Below are 18,517 nucleotides of genomic sequence, written 5' to 3'. Positions count from 1 at the left end.
GGAAAAAAGAGGACTTCCACCACCAACACTACTGCCGCTTACCAGCTACACTGATCCCATCTCAGAGACCAGATATCGCCCCTGGAAGACGTTACCTATAACGAAACGGCGTAGGGAGGAGCGACGTACTGACGTCACCGCGATCTACGCTGGACCCGGAAGCGACGGGCAGCGTTACTAAGCCGGCCGGCGAATTTGTTTGTTTTACAAAGCAAAGTTTTTTCTACTTGATGTAAGTGCAATCTTTTTTATTATATTAAATTTCGTGACTATATCACACTATGGCGATTCCTTTCGTTATTATATGTGCTGGGCAATGAGCGGTGTGTCCGTAGGATTTTTCTAACCATTGGAATAAGCGGTGTGGCCGTAGGATTCTTCTAACCATTTGAACCAAGCGCTTAAAGAGGATACACCCTCCATGCAGTCCTGACTCAGAGGAAGCGTTTTTGATTTGGCGATATCTGGTCTCTGAGATGGGATCAGTGTAGCTGGTAAGCGGCAGTAGTGTTGGTGGTGGAAGTCCTCTTTTTTCCTGCAAACTCTGATGACACTTTTCCTATATCGGTGTGGTGTGTTTAAAACACGTTGGAGATTACAAGCAAACGTTTTTTGTTGATGGGATGATGGACTAATATTTGAACATTAGTATATGCATTTCCCTGTCTGCACTTTGTTAATATTTTTTGATTTCATGCTTTATTTATTCACTCATTTGCTTCACATAGCATTTATTGGATCAGTATAGCGCAGCTTATTTGGGAATAATTATTTGAATTGTGGGTATCTCACGGTTAAAGCTGCTGCTGCGTTTATAATTCACAATTTTTTTTTTTTTTGTTTCATTACTTCACATTAAGTTTACATAGGAACAGCGCTGTATTTTTTAGGTTTTTACACGTGTACATTCAGTCCACGTGCACTCACAGTCCACGTGCACTCGTGTACTCACTGCCCACGTACACTCACAATACACAGGTACACACAACACTCAAGTACTCACAATACCCAGGTACTCCCAATACACAGTTACTCTCAATACCCAGGTACTCCAAATACACGAGTACTCCCAATACATGAGTACTCCCAATACATGAGTACTCCCAATACACGGGTACTCCCAATACACGGGTACTCCCAATACACGGGTACTCCCAATACTCGGGTACCTACAATACTCGGGTACCTACAATACTCGGGTACCTACAATACTCGGGTACCTACAATACTCGGGTACCTACAATACTCGGGTACCTACAATACTCGGGTACCTACAATACTCGGGGTACTCCCAATACTCTGTACTTACAATACTCGGGTACTCCCAATACTCGGGTACTCCCAATACTCGGGTACTCCCAATACTCGGTACTTACAATACTCGGGTACTCCCAATACTCAGGTACTCACATACACTGTCAGTCAGGTTTTGTAGTATGTGTCTGTGTCACATTGCACAGCCTCCCCTTGAAATCTGACACTAGCAGTCAGTCAGTCACCTTCAGTGCCGCCGCTTCACTGATCAGCCTCACATTCTCCCTCCGGTCTGCACTTCACTTACCTACCACTTCTCCCTGTCAGGTCCTGGTCCCGCTGGATGTCCTCCCGCCTCCTCTGTCCATGTCTGTAGGGTAATTACCGTCCTCAGTACACCTGCTTCTGCACCAAGATTTACTGCTTTGCTGCCGCTGTAGGTCCACAGGTCACCCACTGCCGCTCTCGGTCACGAGGGGGTCCAATCCAGCCGAGGAGGTCCACCCGCCATTCTGCCGCTCCTGGGGGTGGGGGGGTCCAGTCATTGTTCACACACTTCCTCTCACTCCACGCTGTCCCAACACTGTCTGCCACACCAAAAAAACTCTGCAACAGCACCACCTAGTCTCCAGGGGGTCTATTGTGAAGAAAGATTGATTTTTAAAACTAGAAAGTACAAAATCTGGTGCAGCTGTTGCCCACCCATTTTGCTTTTTAGTGTCCCACCTTTTAAGAACTCCTTAACACCCGTGTGACCATCTCACTGCAATGTTTCTTAACTCCAGTCCTCCAGTACCCCCAACAGGTCATATTTTCAGGCTTTCCATCATTTTGCACAGGTGATTTGATCATTTCACATTTATTGTTTCACTTTAACCACTTAAGGACCAAGCCTCTTTCTGAGATTTGTTGTTTACAGGTTAAAAACTTTTTTTTTGCTAAAAAATTACTCAGAACACCCAAACATTATATATTTTTTTTCTAACACCCTAGAGATTAAAATGGCGGTCATTACAATACTTTCTGTCACACCGTATTTGTGCAGCGGTCTTACAAGCACACTTTTTTCGGAAAAAATACACTTTTGAATAAAAAAATAAGACAACATTAAAGTTAGCCCAATTTTTCTTATATTATGAAAGATAATGTTACGCCAAGTAAATTGATACCCGACATTCCACGCTTCAAAATTGCGCCCGCTCGTGGAATAGCGACAAAGTTTTACCCTTAAAAATCTCCATAGGCGAGGTTTAAAAAATTCTACAGTTTGCATGTTTTAATTTTCAGAGGAAGTCTAGGGCTAGAATTATTTCTCATGCTCTACAGATCGTGGCGATACCTCACATGTGTGGTTTGAATACCATTTTCATATACGGGCGTTAGTCACGTATGCGTTCCCTTCTGCGCGCGAGCTCGTCGGGACGGAGTGCATTTAAAAAAAAAAAAAAAAATCTTATTTTACCTTTTTTTTATTTATTTTTTTTTTTTACATTTTTACACTGTTCTTTTAAAAAAAAGATGTGTCACTTTTATTCCTATTACAAGGAATGTAAATGGCACCAGATTGCGGCGGCAGAGAAGGCCCTCTCCCGCCGCCGATAAGTGATCTTGCAGTGAATCTGCTGCAGAGACCACTTTTATCTTAAACCAGACCGCTCACTGAAGAAAAGGATACCGGGATTATGGCAGCTAGCTGCTACCATAACAACGATATCCTCCTTCAAAGTACCATGTATAACGACGGTGGGTGGCCTGGAAGTGGTTAAGAATTATATATAACTGCTCCTGATACATGTCACCTGGGGCAGTACCCGGGTCCCCAAAGATGTTCTGGTGTGAACCAAACTTGGAGGTGTTTGGCTCATCCCTAGTACTGACAGCCTTTTTCATTTCTTGAGGCCCTAATATGTCAAGATAGTACAAATACCCCCCAAATGACCCATTTTGGAAAGTAGACCGTCCAAGGTATTTAGTAAGAGGCATGACAAGTTTTTTGAAGTTGTTACTTTCCCTCAATTCTTTGGAAAATGAAGAAATTAAATTTTTTTATTTTTTTCACAAAAATTTAACAAGTTATTTCTAACACAGGGCATAGGCATACTTGCAACTACACCCCAAAACACATTCTGTTACTCGTCCTGAGTATGGCGATACCACCACATGAGACTTTTTCACAGCCTGGCCACATAGAGAAGTGCAAAATCCAAGGGGCACCTTCAGCCATTATCCACTTTAAGACCAGACCATATACACTTTTTGTTTACAAGTAAAAATCTGTATTTTTACTAGAAAATGATTTATAACCCTCAAACATTATATATTTTTGTAGCAGAGGCCCTTGAGAATAAAATAGTGAGTTCTGCAAATTTTTATGTCACATGGTTTTTTGCACAGCAGCTTTTCAAATGCAATTTTAGACACTAACGTATAAATACATTTTAATGAATATAGAATTCCCACATTTTTGGTAAAATATTAAATATGGTGTTGCACCAGGTAAATAGATACCAAACATATCACGCTTTAAAATTGCATACACTTGTGAAATGGTGACCAAACTTCGGTATTTAACCACTTGAGACCCGCGCTGTAGCCTTTTCCGGGACTACGTCTATTGACGTAGTCCCGTGCACGAGCGGCCTGCGCGCCCCCTGAGGGGCGCGCGCGGCGTGCTCTGTGATCGGCGAGTCTACGAGACTCGCCTGATCACCGATCCGTGCAAGGGGTCTATCCCGACCCCCTTATCACGTGATCAGCTGTCAGACAATGACAGCTGATCGTGTGATATAACGGAGCCGGTAATCGGCTATTATTCCTCCTCGCGCTGACAGCCTCGCGCTGACAGAAAAAAAAAAGCCGATCACCGGCGGCCGTGATCGGAACATCAGTCCCGATCACGGCCAGCCCTGCCAGTGCCCACCTGCCCCCTGCCAGTGCCCACCTGCCCCCTCATAACTATTCATAATAAAAAATTAGTGCCCCTCGTCAGTGCCACCCAGCAGTGCCCACAGTGCCACCCAGCAGTGCCACCCAGCAGTGCCCACAGTGCCACCCAGCAGTGCCCACAATCTGCCTCAACAAAGGTGCTGAAACCCAGTGCCACATATCCGTGCTCATCAGTGTCATCTACCAGTGCCCAGCAGTGCCACCTATCAGAGCCACCTATCAGTGCCACCTATCAGTGCCCATCAGTCCCATCTATCAGTGGTACCTATCAGTGCCCATCCGTGCCACCCATCCGTGCCACCCATCCGTGCCCATCTTTGCCCATCAGTGCCGCCTTATCTGTGCCCATCGGTGCCGCCTTATCTGTGCCTATTAGTGCCGCCTTAACTATGCCTATCAGTGCCCTCCAGTGCAGCCTATCAGTGCCCACCAATGCAGCCCATCAGTGCCCACCAGTGCAGCCTATCAGTGCCGCCTCATCAGCGCACTTCAATGAAGGAGAAAAATGACCTGTTTGCAAAATTTTATAACAAACTATTAAACATGATTTTTTGGGGGTTTTTTTGCATTTTTTTTTGTTTGTTTAGCAAAAAATAAAACTCCCAGCTGTGATTAAATACCACCAAAAGAAAGCTCTATTTGTGGGAAAAAAATGATAAAAATTTCATTTGGGTACAGTGTTGTATGCCCGCGCAATTGTCATTCAAAGTGCATCAGCGCTGAAAGCTGAAAATTGGTGTGGGACTGAGGGGGGTTTAAGTGCCCAGTAAGCAAGTGGTTAAAGATCTCCATAAGCAACGCTTTATATGTCTTTTATTGGATACGAGTTTTGTTGCACAGGGGGCCTGTTGCTAGAATCAGTGATCTCGCTCTGTTGTTCACCACACTACCTCATGTGTGGTGCAATCGCTGTTTATGTATGTGTACATACAGGGGATGGGGGCGCTTTAAATATTTTATTTATTGGTGGGACACTGGTACACTGACAGATGTTTTTGTGCACTTGTACACTGACAGATGTTGATCGTCCATCGGTGGAAAACACTGACAGATGTTGATGTCACAATGGAACACTATTGCTGCTGTTTTGTGTACTGGTACAGATGTGCTGGAGCACTGGTACAGATGTTCATGGGGTCACTGACAGATGTTTTGTGCACTGGTACAGATGCGATGAGGACACTGATAGATGTTTTGTGAAGTGGTACATATGTTTATGGGGGCAGGTACAGTGGTGCTTGATGTACTGTGTGTGGGGATCTGTGACAGCTCTGTGTGTAAAATAATTTCTTACTCACTGAGCTGTCACAGAGCTTGCAGATTCCCATGCTCCCCACACTGACCTCAGCGGGAAGAACAATCACAGAGATACGTGTCTCTGTTTACACTGTACATAAACGGCACCTGTTCTGAGGGATGTTCCTGAACGTCAACTCACCTGGCCGTTTATGTGCAGTGGCTGGGTGGGAAGAAGTTAATAAAATACATAAATGTATTAATTTAATAAAATTCCCCTCACATTGACAAACCGCAGCAATCGGCACTGTTTGTGGAATTTTGGCCTGTAAGGCCGCGTACACACGCGCGGACTGTTGGCCCAACTTTGTCCGTCCAACAGTTTGAGCGAACAGTCCGCTCAAACTTAGCATGGACGGACATGGCCACACACGACGGACGAACAGTTTGCTGAAACCGTGCGCGATGACGTGAACGGCACGTACGACGGGACGAAAAATACGACGTCCTATACACTGCAATGCAACCTTCCGACGTGGAAATCCTTTCTGAGCATGCGCGAGACTTAGTTGGCCGAACAAGCCTACACACGAGCGAACAGTCCGCTGAAACCTTGTTTCAGCGGACAGTTTTTCGGAATTTCCGTAAGACCTTGTTCGGCCAACTGTCCGCTGAAACTGTCCGCTGAAGCCCCACACACGAGCGGACTGTCCGCCCAAACACTGTTCAGCGGACAAGGTTGGGCGAACAGTCCGCGCGTGTGTACGCGGCCTTACTCGGTGATAGTAACACTGAAAAGAATAGAGATAATTTGGTGCTACTGACTGCTTTCTCATAGCATAGTCATTAATATAGAGAACCTCAGAAATGTGCTAAATGAAAGATATGAATGTCTGTTGAAGAGAAGCTCTTCCATGGTTTATTTTATTTATTTAACTGTACAGTTCCTTGTATATACAGTGGGGAAAATAGTTATTTGATCCCCTGTAGATTTTGTAAGTTTGCCCACTTGCAAAGAAACAAAGGGTCTATAATTTTTATCATAGGTGTGTTTTGAATGACAGAATATCAACCAAATATCCAGAAAAAAACAATACAAATGTTATACATTGAGTTGCAGTTCAGTGAGTAAAATAAGTATTTGATCCCCAAGCAAAACATGCCTTAATACCTGGTGGAGAAATCCTTGTTGGCAAGCACAGTGGTAAGATGTTTCTTTTAGTTGGTTACCACGTTTGCATACATCTCAGTAGGGATTTTGGTCTACTCTTCTTTACAGATCTTCTCTAAATCCTTAAGGTTTCTTGGCTGTCGCTTAGCAACTCGAAGTTTCAGCTTCCTCCATACATTTTCTATTGGATTAAGGTCTGGAGACTGGCTAGGCCACTGTATGACATTAATGTGCTTATTTTTGAACCACTCCTTTGTTGCTTTGGCAGTATGTTTTGGGTCATTGTCATGGTGGAAGACCCATCCACAACCCTTCCTCAGTGTTCTGGCTGAGGGAAGAAAGTTCTCATCCAAGATTTTACAATACATGGCCCCGTCTATTGGCCCCTCAATACGGCAAAGTCGGCCTGTACCTTTAGCAGAAAAACAGCCCCAAAGCATAATGTTTTCTTTTTTTTCTGTTAAATCTTCTTTATTATTTTTCTTATAACAAATACAACGAACCAATACTTTCAATCTTAAGACATTTGGGGTTTACACATATACCCCAGTATCTTCACAATCATACATTCCTTTACATATCCATGATAACATTATATGGTGGTTTTAGAGGGGGGGGTTTGTTGTAGCGGAGATGTTCTGTGGAGAAACAACAAAAAAAAAAAAAAAAAAAGTTTTTGTGTTTATCCTTTCTCTTTCTATAGCCTTCCTTTGGTGCGTTATTTATACTTTGTGCAAGAAAGAGAGGAAAAAAAAAAAAAAAAAAAAAAAAAAAAATTTTTGTGATTGTGATATTTATATTAATGTCTCCGCATATGGTCATCTCCGCTCTTCCCCACTCCCCCCTCCCCAAGCCCTTTCCAATCCTTTTTCCACTTCCCATTTATCTTAAAACATACTACAAACAATAACAATACAACAAAACGACAAAATTTAACGGTTGTGGTTCGGTTCTCATTTCCCCCCTTCCCCTTCCTTCCCTCTCCCCTCCCTTCCCCCTTACCCCTTCCACGGTGCACCTTTTGGGGATACGAGCTTACTCAGCAACTTCTTATATACTCTCTCCTTCCCTACCCCCCTCTCCTCTTGGAGATCTCTAGGGGGGGTTTAGGTGGGATTATCTAAATTTTTAATCTGACATGGCCTATTCTTACATTATTTCTCGGGAGTAGTGCTTCCAGCCTGCCCACATATTTATATGTTTTTCCTGTTGTTCTTTTATACTGTATATCCATTTTTCAGCTTCCATTATTTTATCTACCTCTCCCTTCCATTCCAATAGTGTGGGACATGCTGTCTGCCTCCAATATCTAGGTATTAATAATTTGGCTGCATTCAACAGATGTGGTGTGACACCTTTTTTATATAATTTGATGGATCCTTCTGTACCATGAAATAAGTATTGTAGGGGTGTCATTTCTATAGGTTTTGTTGTTATCCTCCCTATCCATCTAGCTATTCCTTCCCAAAAATTCTTAATTTTTGGGCATTCCCACCATAAGTGAAGATATGTCCCCTTATCCTGACATCCTCTCCAGCAATGCCCATCCGCTGTTGGGTATATCTCTGCTAATCTAGCTGGTGTTCGATACCATCTGGTTATAAACTTATATGACATTTCTTGTATTGCTGCACTTATTGATGTCACATGTGTCATTTCCATGATTTTTTTTACTTGTGTTGGTTTTATTGTGCATCTTAGTTCCTTCTCCCACTCTCTTATAAAGTAAGGGGTTGTGCTGCTTTGTTCACTTAATACTATTTTATACATCTGGGATAATAAATTACATGGTTTTTCTAATTTCAGACACATCTTCTCGTATGTCGTAAGGGAGCTCAGGGGTCTTACTTGGGGTTCTAGTTTATTGAAAAAATCTCTCATTTGATAATATCTCCATCTCGACATATGTATGTCTCCTTGTGCTGATATTAATTCTGTCAGTGGGAGTAGATTTCCCAGTGGAGCATATCTTAAACACCTTGTATTCCCCCCTGACCCCCAGGAGCCTAATGCTCCCTTTTCTTCCCCTGGTGGAAACCATGGGTATCCCCCTAATGGAGCTAGTGGTGATGTACGTGGAGCGTATTTTTCATTTTTATTCATTCTGTCCCACACTGCTAACGTACTCCGTGTTAATGGTGATGTCCACTTTGATAATGCTCTTTTCGTAGCCTGTATCCATGGGGCCCCTGCTAGATTTCTACCCGCCATACTTTCTTCCACTGATACCCATGCTTTATTTAAGGAGTCATGGCTCCAATTTAATATCCGTACCATAGCCATTGCCTTGTAATACATAAGAACATCTGGGAGCCCTATTCCTCCTTCCTTCTTATTTCTGCGCAGGATGTCAAATGCTATCCTAGGATTTTTCTCCTTCCATATGAAAGATATAAACATTTTGCGTATTCTCTTGAAAAAGATCTGGGGCACTGCTATCGGGACCGTGTTTATAATATATATAATTCTGGGTAAGATATTCATTTTCAGAGTATTTATCCTCCCGAACCATGTCAGTGAGTAATCCTTCCACCTGTTTAAATCTTTGGATATTTCTGTTATTAAGGTTTCATAATTCAATTCGTATAAAGATTTAACCTCTGCCGTTATGTGTACTCCCAGATAATATAATGATTTCTTTTCCCATCTAAATGGCAGATTATTCTTCATCAATACTGACATTGATAGTGGGACATGACAGGGTAATAGTATAGATTTTTCCATGTTTATTTTAAAGTTCGACATTTTTCCATATCTCTGAACTTCCTCCATCAATGCCATTATTGATCCCTGTGGTTCTGAAAGATAAAATAATAGGTCGTCGGCATATGCTGATACCTTGTGCTCTTCAGTTCCTATTCTTATTCCTTTTATTCCCTTGTTATTTCTCACCCTGCACAGAAATGGTTCAAGAGTTAAGACAAACAATATTGGGGACAGGGGACATCCCTGTCTTGTGCCGTTTCGTATTTCAAAGCATCCTGATAGAGTACCGTTTACTTTCACTCTTGCCCTAGGTTTTGCATATAGGGCTGCTATCCATCCCAGCAATCGGTCTCCCATACCTATTGCTCTCAGGACTTCTTTCATAAAGTCCCAGTCAACTCTATCAAATGCCTTTTCGGCATCCATTGATAGAATTGTCCTGGGCACTCTATCTGGGCCATTTTGCATCCAATGAAGTATATGTAGAGCTCGGATGGTGTTGTCTTTGGTTTCTCTACCTTTCATGAAGCCTGTTTGGTCGCGATGGACCAGTTGTGTTACCTCTTCTTGTATTCTGGTGGCTATGATTTTGGCTAATAATTTAGTATCTGAATTGAGCAATGATATGGGTCTATAGTTGGCACATTCCTGTGGATCTTTCCCCTGTTTCGGTAGGACCGTTATATATGCTAGCAGTGCTTCTGGGGACATTGTACTAATGGCAGAGATTTTGTTGAAATATCTGCATAATGGTGTTTCTAGTATTTGAGCAAACTTTTTATAATATGCATTAGTTAACCCATCGGGTCCTGGGCTTTTCCCCCTCGGCAGGTTCTCTATTGCTTTTCTTATTTCCTCTTTAGTTATTGGCTCTTCTAATTTTTCTATTATTCTATCGGGGAGTATTGATATTGTGGAACCATTAATATAATCTTTCATCTCTTCTATCCTCCCCCTATCTTCCACCTGCTCCGGAATGGGTTGAATATTATATAGCTTCTCATAAAATTGTTGGAATTCCTTTGCTATTAATTTGGTATCTTTTACTTGTTTATTATTCACTCTGATTTCATGTACATGGGATGATTCCCTCTTTTTTTCTAGTTGTCTAGCCAATAGTCGGCCGCATTTATTCCCATGTCCATAGAATCTGTGTGCTATAAACCTATATTTATCCCTGACCCTTCTGTCAAGACACTTGGTGAGCTCCTCCCTCATAATTCCCAACTGCCTGGCATCTTCTGGTTCGCGATTGCTCTTATGTTTATTCTCTAGTTCCTTTATTCTTTCTAACTGATCTTCTATCTCTTTTCTTTTTTCCTTCTTTACTCGTGTCCCGTGAGCTATTAATTCTCCTCTAATTACCGCTTTGTGGGCTTCCCATACAGTTTGCTCTGATACTTCCTCTGATGTATTTAATACAAAATATTCCTCTAGTTTATGTTGAAGGTCCTCTATTATTTTTTTATCGTCTAATAGTGACTCGTTTAATCTCCATGTTCGTTCCTTATGGCCTGCGTGTGTAAGGGAGATCTCTGCCACCACCGGGGCATGATCTGAGATCGTTATTGACTTTATATTTACTGCTTTTACGTATTCTAGATAGTACTGATCTACCAGGATCCAGTCCAACCTGGAATAGGTATTGTGGCTCTTTGAATAGTAGCTATAATTTTTTTTTTCTCCATTTAGTGCCCTCCAACTATCTACCAAATGTAAGGATTGAAATAGTTTTTTTACCTGTTTAAGTGCTCTAAATGATAAAGGTGTTTTCCCTGTTGTTGTGTCTAATTTAGTGTCAACTATAACATTAAAATCCCCTCCCAGAATCAAAAACCCTTCCCTAAATTTTTCTAATACTCTTAATGTTTTTCCTAAAAAATCAGCTGTGCGTGTATTTGGTGCATATATTGAAGCAAATGTGTACCTTTGTCCCTGCAATGTTCCTTTAATGAACAGGAACCGCCCTTCTGGGTCTGTGTTCACCACTGTGGATATCAAAGGGCACGTATTCCCAAAGGCTATCGATACTCCTCTTGCTCTCGCAATTGGTGATACTGCATGAAACCATTGGTTATATGGGAATAACGGTAGCCTTGGTGTGGATCCTGATGTGAAGTGTGTTTCCTGTAGAAACACTATGTCTACAGCTTGGTGATTTAATTCCTGCCAGAGACGTCCCCTTTTTTGAGGTGAGCACAATCCCCTTACATTATAAGTCATTATTTTTAGTACTTTAGCCATTTCTTTACTCTGAGTAATTGTATACCATTCTTAATCTGCTGCTGAGTGTCTCTTCTCCCCATTCCCATGTACACCTGTAAAAAACTCCGGAAAAAAGAAGGAGAGAAAAAAAAAAAAAAAAAAAAAAAAAAAGGGAAAAATTCCATTCCGACCACATCCACAACTTAACACTTTACTTAGTAAAATGTGCCAACTAATGATAGGGTGAGCCCGTTTGGTTACTCCCAGCCCCTCCCGAGCCCTCCCCCCTTCCTGCATATTGCAGGTTTAGTCAGTCCCTTTCCACGGGACCCGCCTAATTGGAAAAACAAACAAAAAAAAAAAAAAAAAAAAACCTGCTGTAAAATTATGTGAGAGTTTGAGTACCGACCCAAACTTCCCCCCCTCCCTCTTGGCTTTACTTATTTCTATTTCTTCCTAAGTCTCTTTTCTCTTCCCTTCTTACAGTTCTTTTATGCTAAAATATGCTATCTTCTTTCGTTAGCCTTTCCCTCCTACTTGGGACCATGGCTCCGGACGTTGAATTAATGTCTTGACGTTAGTGGTTCTCCAGTCCTGGAAATCTACGAATGGGAGTTCTAATATTTCTAAAAACTCTTTTAAGTCATCTTTAGTACGGAGTGCTGCTGTTTTCCCATTCCTTGATGCTATTAAACGGAAGGGGTACCCCCATCGGTACCTAATATTTGCTGCCTGTAGAGCTTCCAACAATGGTCGGACCATTCTTCGCTGCATTAGTGTGCGACGGGATATGTCAGGGAACAGAAGGATATGATCTCCTTCATATTCAATTGTAGGGGTGTCTCGTGCAATTCTGATTATTGTTTCCTTTATTGTATACTTATGCAATTTGCATATCACATCCCTGGGCTTCTCTTTGTTTGGGGTGCTGAAGGAGGTAACACGATGAACTCTGTCCATTTCAATAAATTCCGGCGCAGCTGTTCCCATAATTTGACAGAATAGCTTTTGGACTACTGTTGGCAGATCACTGCTATGATATTTTTCCGGTAGACCTCGTATGCGTATATTCTGTCGCCGATCCCTGTTCTCAAATTCATCCATTTGATCTCTATAATTATTCATTACTTCCTCATGGTATTTAATAGTGTCTTGGGCCTCTGCTACCGCCTGTGCCATCTCTTCTTGGGTGTTTTCAATTCCTTCCATTCTATTACCTATTGTCACCACCTCTTCCTTTAATTCCTCTACCGCTAATTTACATGATTTCTCTACTGTTGCTATTAGTTGTTGAATATCCGCCTTCGTAGGGAGGGCCTTTATATGCTCTCTTAGGTCCCATTCTATATTTATACTTTCCGTCTCTTCCCCCTCAGAACCTCTTTTATTTTGCTCTTTCCTACTAGGGTTTTCCAGACTCTTTTTTACCATTTCTTTCCTTGGTGTATCACCATTAGGTCCTTTATGGTCTTTGTCTCTCACCCTTTTTTCTTTTTGCCCTTCCTCGGGTATATTACCTCCCTCATCAGTTATACCTTGGGTTCCTTCCTCTTCGCTGACAGCTACTCTTTCTTTAGCGGTAGGTCTTTGTGAGTCCAGGCCCTGATCTATTGGGGTTCCTTCCATTATTGAGAGTCTTTTTTTTTTTCTCCCCTTACTCCGCCCCTCCAGTCCTCTTTCATGCCTCCTGGTGTTTGTATTCCTTCTCTTTGCCTTCCCTCCAAATAGTTTCCACTTACTCTCCGCTCTTCTCTACTTGTGGTTTGTAACCCCCGACCATACCCCAATGGCTCATTTTGGTCCAGTGTTGATGCTCGTCCCACCTTTGTATGCCCACCTGCCATCTCCAAGCTCCCCCGTCTCCCTTCCTGGTTTCGGGTTGTCAATCGTTCTCCCTTTGGCGGAGTCAGGTAGGCCCGTAATATACTTGCCGAATTCCTACTTCCACCTGCAGCTGGTTGTAGTGCCGCACGTCTACGTGTTGTCATTCCTACTGCTTTCTCCGCTTCTATTATTCTTTATTATCTCTTTAATTCTTTTTTTATTATAGTCCAGTCTCTATGCTACCCCTCACTGTGCATCTTCGCTTCTGTTGGGTTAAAAAAAACAGAGAAACAGAGTATGCCAAGGAGAAGTGCTCATTAGCTTTGTTCAGCTCATCAGCTTCTTTTTACTGCCAGTCTGTCTCTGCAGCCAGAAGCCACTTCCCATGTATCAGTGTTTATATATTTGTATTGTTCAGATTGTCTGTTGTTCAGTTCCTGTGAACCTGGTCACTATTGTCCATACACCATTATACTTGTAATTATATAGCCCTATATATGCACTCAGGGTAGCTCAAGTTTTATAATTAATGTCTTATATTCACATTCACATTCACATTTATTCTCCCATAGAGATAATAAGGATATGTTCTCTCTCACCCTCTCTTCTGATGTCCTGGTGCTCTCTGGGTTATTCTCCAGACTGTTTTCTGTTTTCTGTTATCCTCGATCCAAGCAGGCGGGGGGTTCACAGAGGGCTCGCAGACCGGGGGCTCGCAGACCCGCTCCGCCGTCCGGGCAAGATCCGTTTTGAGCGTCCCGCCTGGTCTCCTCCAGCAGCGCGGTCCGTCAGTCCCCTCGTCGCTCCGCTCCCGTATGCAGAAGGCCCCGGAGTCTCGCGAGACCCTCCGCCTCTCTTACTGAGCTCACTGATTCGCCGCTCTGTCACCCGCTCCACCGCGCTCGGCCCCCCGCCGATCCTTCAGCTCCAGCAGCTGGACGCTGCAACCCAAGCCGCCGTGGAGGGCGACCGAACCAGCCGGAGAAAAGGAGAAGGGGTGAAGCATACAGGTAAGACCTTCCTGGTTTTTCGGGGAAATCCTCAGGCTTGCCACAGGTTAGCCTTTTCGTCGCCCCTCTCTGAGGGGATAGGGAAGTCGATCATTCATCCGCTGAGACTGCTTTCCTAGCGAGGGAGAGAGGGGGAGAGCTGTATCAGTTGCTCATTCACTCACACACTCCTCTCCACCGGAAGTCCCGGCATGTCTCAAGCATAATGTTTTCACCTCCAAACACAGCAAATTCAGTTAATGCCAAAAATCTCAATTGTGGTCTCATCTGACCACAGCTCTTTCTCCCAATCCTTCTCTGAATCAGTTAGATATTCATTGGCAAGCTTCAGATGGGCCTATACATGTACCTCATTGAGGAGGGTAATCTTGCGGGTGCTGTAGAATTTCAATCCATGGCAGCGTATTGTGTTACCAATAGTTTGTTTGGTGACTATGGTCACAACTGCCTTGAGATCATTCACAAGCTCCTGCCGTGTAGTTCTGGGCTGATCCCTCACTTTTCTCATGATCACCCTTACCTCATGAGGCAAAATCTTGCATGGAGCTCCAGACCAGATGGTTATTTTGTATTTCTTTCATTTGCAAATAATTGCTCCAACAGTTGTCTCCTTCTCACCAAGCTTCTTGCTGATGGTCTTGTAACCCATTCCAGCCTTGTGCAGGTCTACAATCTTGTCCCTGACATCCTTTGACAGCTCTTTGGTCTTGCCTATGATGGTGAGGTTTGAATAGAAGAGAGATTCTGTGGACAGGTGTCTTGTATACACATAAGGAGTTGTCATTAGGAGTTTTATTAAAGACCTTTATTAAATTGACAGTACTATTCTGTGTACCACATTAGCACATACTGTGTACCACAAAAGTAGCCAGTCTGTATGAGCCAAAAATATTGGTTGGTAGGGGATCAAATACTTGTTTTAATCACTGAACTGCAACTCAATTTATAACATTTGTATTATGTGTTTTATCCTGGATCTTTGGGTGATGGTTGATTTTCCGTCCCTATCATTTAAAATAAACCTATGATAACAATTATAGACCCTTCCTTTCTTTGTAAGTGGGCAAAAGTCTGCAATCTGCAGGGGATCAAATCTTTTCCCCACTGTGTGTGTGTATATATATATATATATATATACAATTATATCATTTTATCTTTTTTTATAAATCATGAAGTAGAGCATGTATTGCTTATCTCTTTATGAAAACGCCAGCTACCTGCCTGTTAGGGTCTGTCAATTGACTTTGTCATAACCTCTTCTCCATGTAAGTCAGTTAAAATTTAAAGGCCGCCTAAAGCAGGTTCATGCAGCTTAGAAGGTCAGATGTACTTGTGAACAAACTCTAAATGATCTCTGAAACATCTCAAACTGACCTCAAATGAAAGCAGAATACACTAGAAAGCAAGCTGCATGTTGACATAAGCTCAAATCTCATCAGTAGAAACCTTTACTCTGACACACTTGGTTCAGTACCCAGTGGCCCAACCCAGATATGCAAATCTGAGGTTTTGATCACTCAGGCAGCTATAATTTTTCAAAAAGTTCTGTGGCAGTCTTTGTGTTTCTCCTATGACAGCTTTCTTTTCAAAGCCTGCACTCCAAATAGATTGACCAATAAAATCATGTGCTTGGATTGCAAACTTTCTCAACTCTTCTTGTGTCTAAATTGAAAAATGTTCTTCTGTGACTTCTAATGAACTGCAACCAATGATCTTTTTTTCTCACCTAGATGTTTTCTTTCTTTCTATTTCTTTCTTCTTTCTTTCTTTCCCTTTTTTTATCTTTCTTTCTTTCTTTCTTTCTTTCTTTCTTTCTTTCTTTCTTTCTTTCTTTCTTTCTTTCTTTCTTTCTTTCTTTCTTTCTTTCTTTCTTTCTTTCTTTCCTTCCTTCCTTCCTTCCTTCCTTCCTTCCTTCCTTCCTTCATTCTAGTTTGTTTTAATTAGATACTTACTGTCATTGTTCAAGTTTTTCCCTATTTCTTTCTACCACATTATATCTTCACTTCCACCAAGGTGAGGTATTCCTAAATGGTATAGTTAAGCATCAGGCATCCCAATGCAGTTAATGGGATTTTTCAGAGTGAGGTTTAAGGCCACAATTCTTTCTTATGCTGATTTTATTATTGGCAACCCTTTTTGGTCAACTGTTCTCTGATAACTAATCTGACATGGCAAGCATTTCAATAAACTAAATTTCACATCATTTTTCAAGCACCTTGTTGAAAGTGAAATCTTCTTTAACATAAAAATCATCTAGTAAGGTTTATCCTGTAGTTCTGCTGCAGCTTGGTAGTCATTGATTACAGTTACCTTTTTAATCTTCCTGCAGAAACCTTGGACCCGTTCTGAGCAGAACTATTGCCCAACTTTACTGCACTATGGAAGCATTGTCCTGATTTATCCTAATGAAACAACACCACGTTCATTGCATCACATTACAGGATGCCTTCACAGAGTAATTCGAGATAGCAGGGTGTTATCCATATTTTCTTGAAAGGAAAGAGGTCAAATGTTTACTATCCATAACAATACTTAACAAATAAAATGATGTAGTCAGTCTGCTATTTCTGTTACAAACTGTATAATTCTGCAATTATGTGAAAGAATATGTTGTCACACATGTAATGACATTTACTATATAGCATATATAAATTTAAAAGCATAGTTTGCCCTTACCAAAAACTCCCTTTGCACATAGGAGGTGCCTGCAGATAAAAGAAACTGTACAGCTCAGACTAAGCCCTTGCTCTAGGTGTACGCCATTTATGTACCTCATAAAGCTTGACTAAAAAAAAAAAACACAGAAATCACATCATCCCAATCTGCCTTGTTGCTAGTACACAGCTAAGATATTCCTAAAATATTCCAAGCTCTTACTGATCACCTCTACCATCACAGGAGCAAGGCCTTAAATGAAATATTTTGCTCTGTGATCTTTAAACATGTTATGTTGTGCAGAACATTTCAACAAATTTTTTTCCTGACTCCCAAATCACTGTAAATGGAAACCTTTTCTACTGTGATTCGTCGATGCCTTATTTGCTTTGGACTCCAATTCCAAAAATTTCTTCCAATGACCAGCTACCAAGGCATTGTTTGTTGGACATGGACTACCGTGTCAAATATTGAAAACAAATTAATCTTCCCTTTTGTGTTCAATGCAGGCGTTGTGTTTTTCAAAACCTATAACATGGAATTATGTATTTTTTACAAATATGCAGTATCTGATTTTGATAAATTAATGTTTAAAATCCAATAATAAAATATATTTTGTAGAAAACATTTGCCTTATAACTTTTATTGCAGTTCTGCAAAAAATGTTCCAGCATCAAAGATAAAGAATTGATCTTCAACCATATACAAGCACTTACATTATGTATATGTTTAGATGAAACATTTCCTTTTCCTACAGTATATTTAAAGCGGTAGTAAACCCGCAATTTTTTTTTTTTTTTTAACACCTGCAAAGCAAAAGGCATAATGAGCTAGTATGTAAATACTTATCTTAAAACGAGGCCCCAACATCTGGCCCGATCCACGCCGAGGGAGCTGACATGCTCCCTCTGCGTTTCTTCCGGGTATCGCGGCTCCGGCGCTGTGAGTGGCCGGAGCCGCGATATCGTCACTCCCGTGCATGAGATTTCATTCCGGCCGGTCGGCCACTGCCGGATTTTAAGGGCGAGAATCCCCTTGTGCGCATGCGCCGCTGCAGTCAGCGGCGCATACCGAGGGGAATATCTCCTAAACCGTACAGGTTTAGGAGATATTTTTTTTACCTACAGGTAAGCCTTATTATAGGCTTTCCTGTAGGTAAAAGTTAAAAAATTGAGTATACAACCACTTTAAGAATCATATCTCGGCACACTAATACTGTGCTGAAAATGTATTTTGATCTGCACATGCGCAGCTCAGTGTACATTCATTCAGTAGAAGATTGGAAACAGGCAAGTATGGTGGTTTTATTGCAGAAGAGACATTTATTTATATATATATATATATATATATATATATATATATATATTGTAGTAAGTGTCCTTACAAACGCAAATACTTTGTATTCAAAGTCAGTTGCCTTCTCACATGGAGACACACACTCTCTCTCTGAGCGCTAGAACCAGCTGCCTTAATCAAGACCTGAAAAAGAAAACCACCCAGATCTCTATCA

General features: G+C 41.7%; 1 protein-coding gene across 4 annotated transcripts in view; it reads left to right on the top strand.

The window, feature by feature from the left end:
- Positions 1-18,517, top strand: part of MUS81 (MUS81 structure-specific endonuclease subunit) — a 326,264-nt gene that overhangs the window by 287,784 nt on the left and 19,963 nt on the right. Inside the window, exon 14 of one of the 4 annotated variants that reach the window (XM_077456077.1) lies at positions 16,682-17,602. The exons of the other annotated variants lie outside the window; for them this stretch is intronic. Within the exon in view, the coding sequence (XP_077312203.1) occupies positions 16,682-16,748 (67 nt within the window). The 3' untranslated portion in view covers positions 16,749-17,602. Of the gene's footprint in view, positions 1-16,681; positions 17,603-18,517 lie in introns of those variants that run through there. 4 annotated transcript variants of the gene reach the window in all.

The sequence above is a fragment of the Lithobates pipiens genome, unplaced genomic scaffold (genome assembly GCF_037356315.1).
Source record: "Lithobates pipiens isolate NorthernLeopardFrog02 unplaced genomic scaffold, aLitPip1_a1.2 Scaffold_10, whole genome shotgun sequence".
In the NCBI taxonomy this organism is placed as follows: domain Eukaryota; kingdom Metazoa; phylum Chordata; class Amphibia; order Anura; family Ranidae; genus Lithobates; species Lithobates pipiens.
The sequence above is the reverse complement of the archived record's forward strand: the minus strand, read 5'-3'. Positions and strand labels throughout refer to the sequence as shown.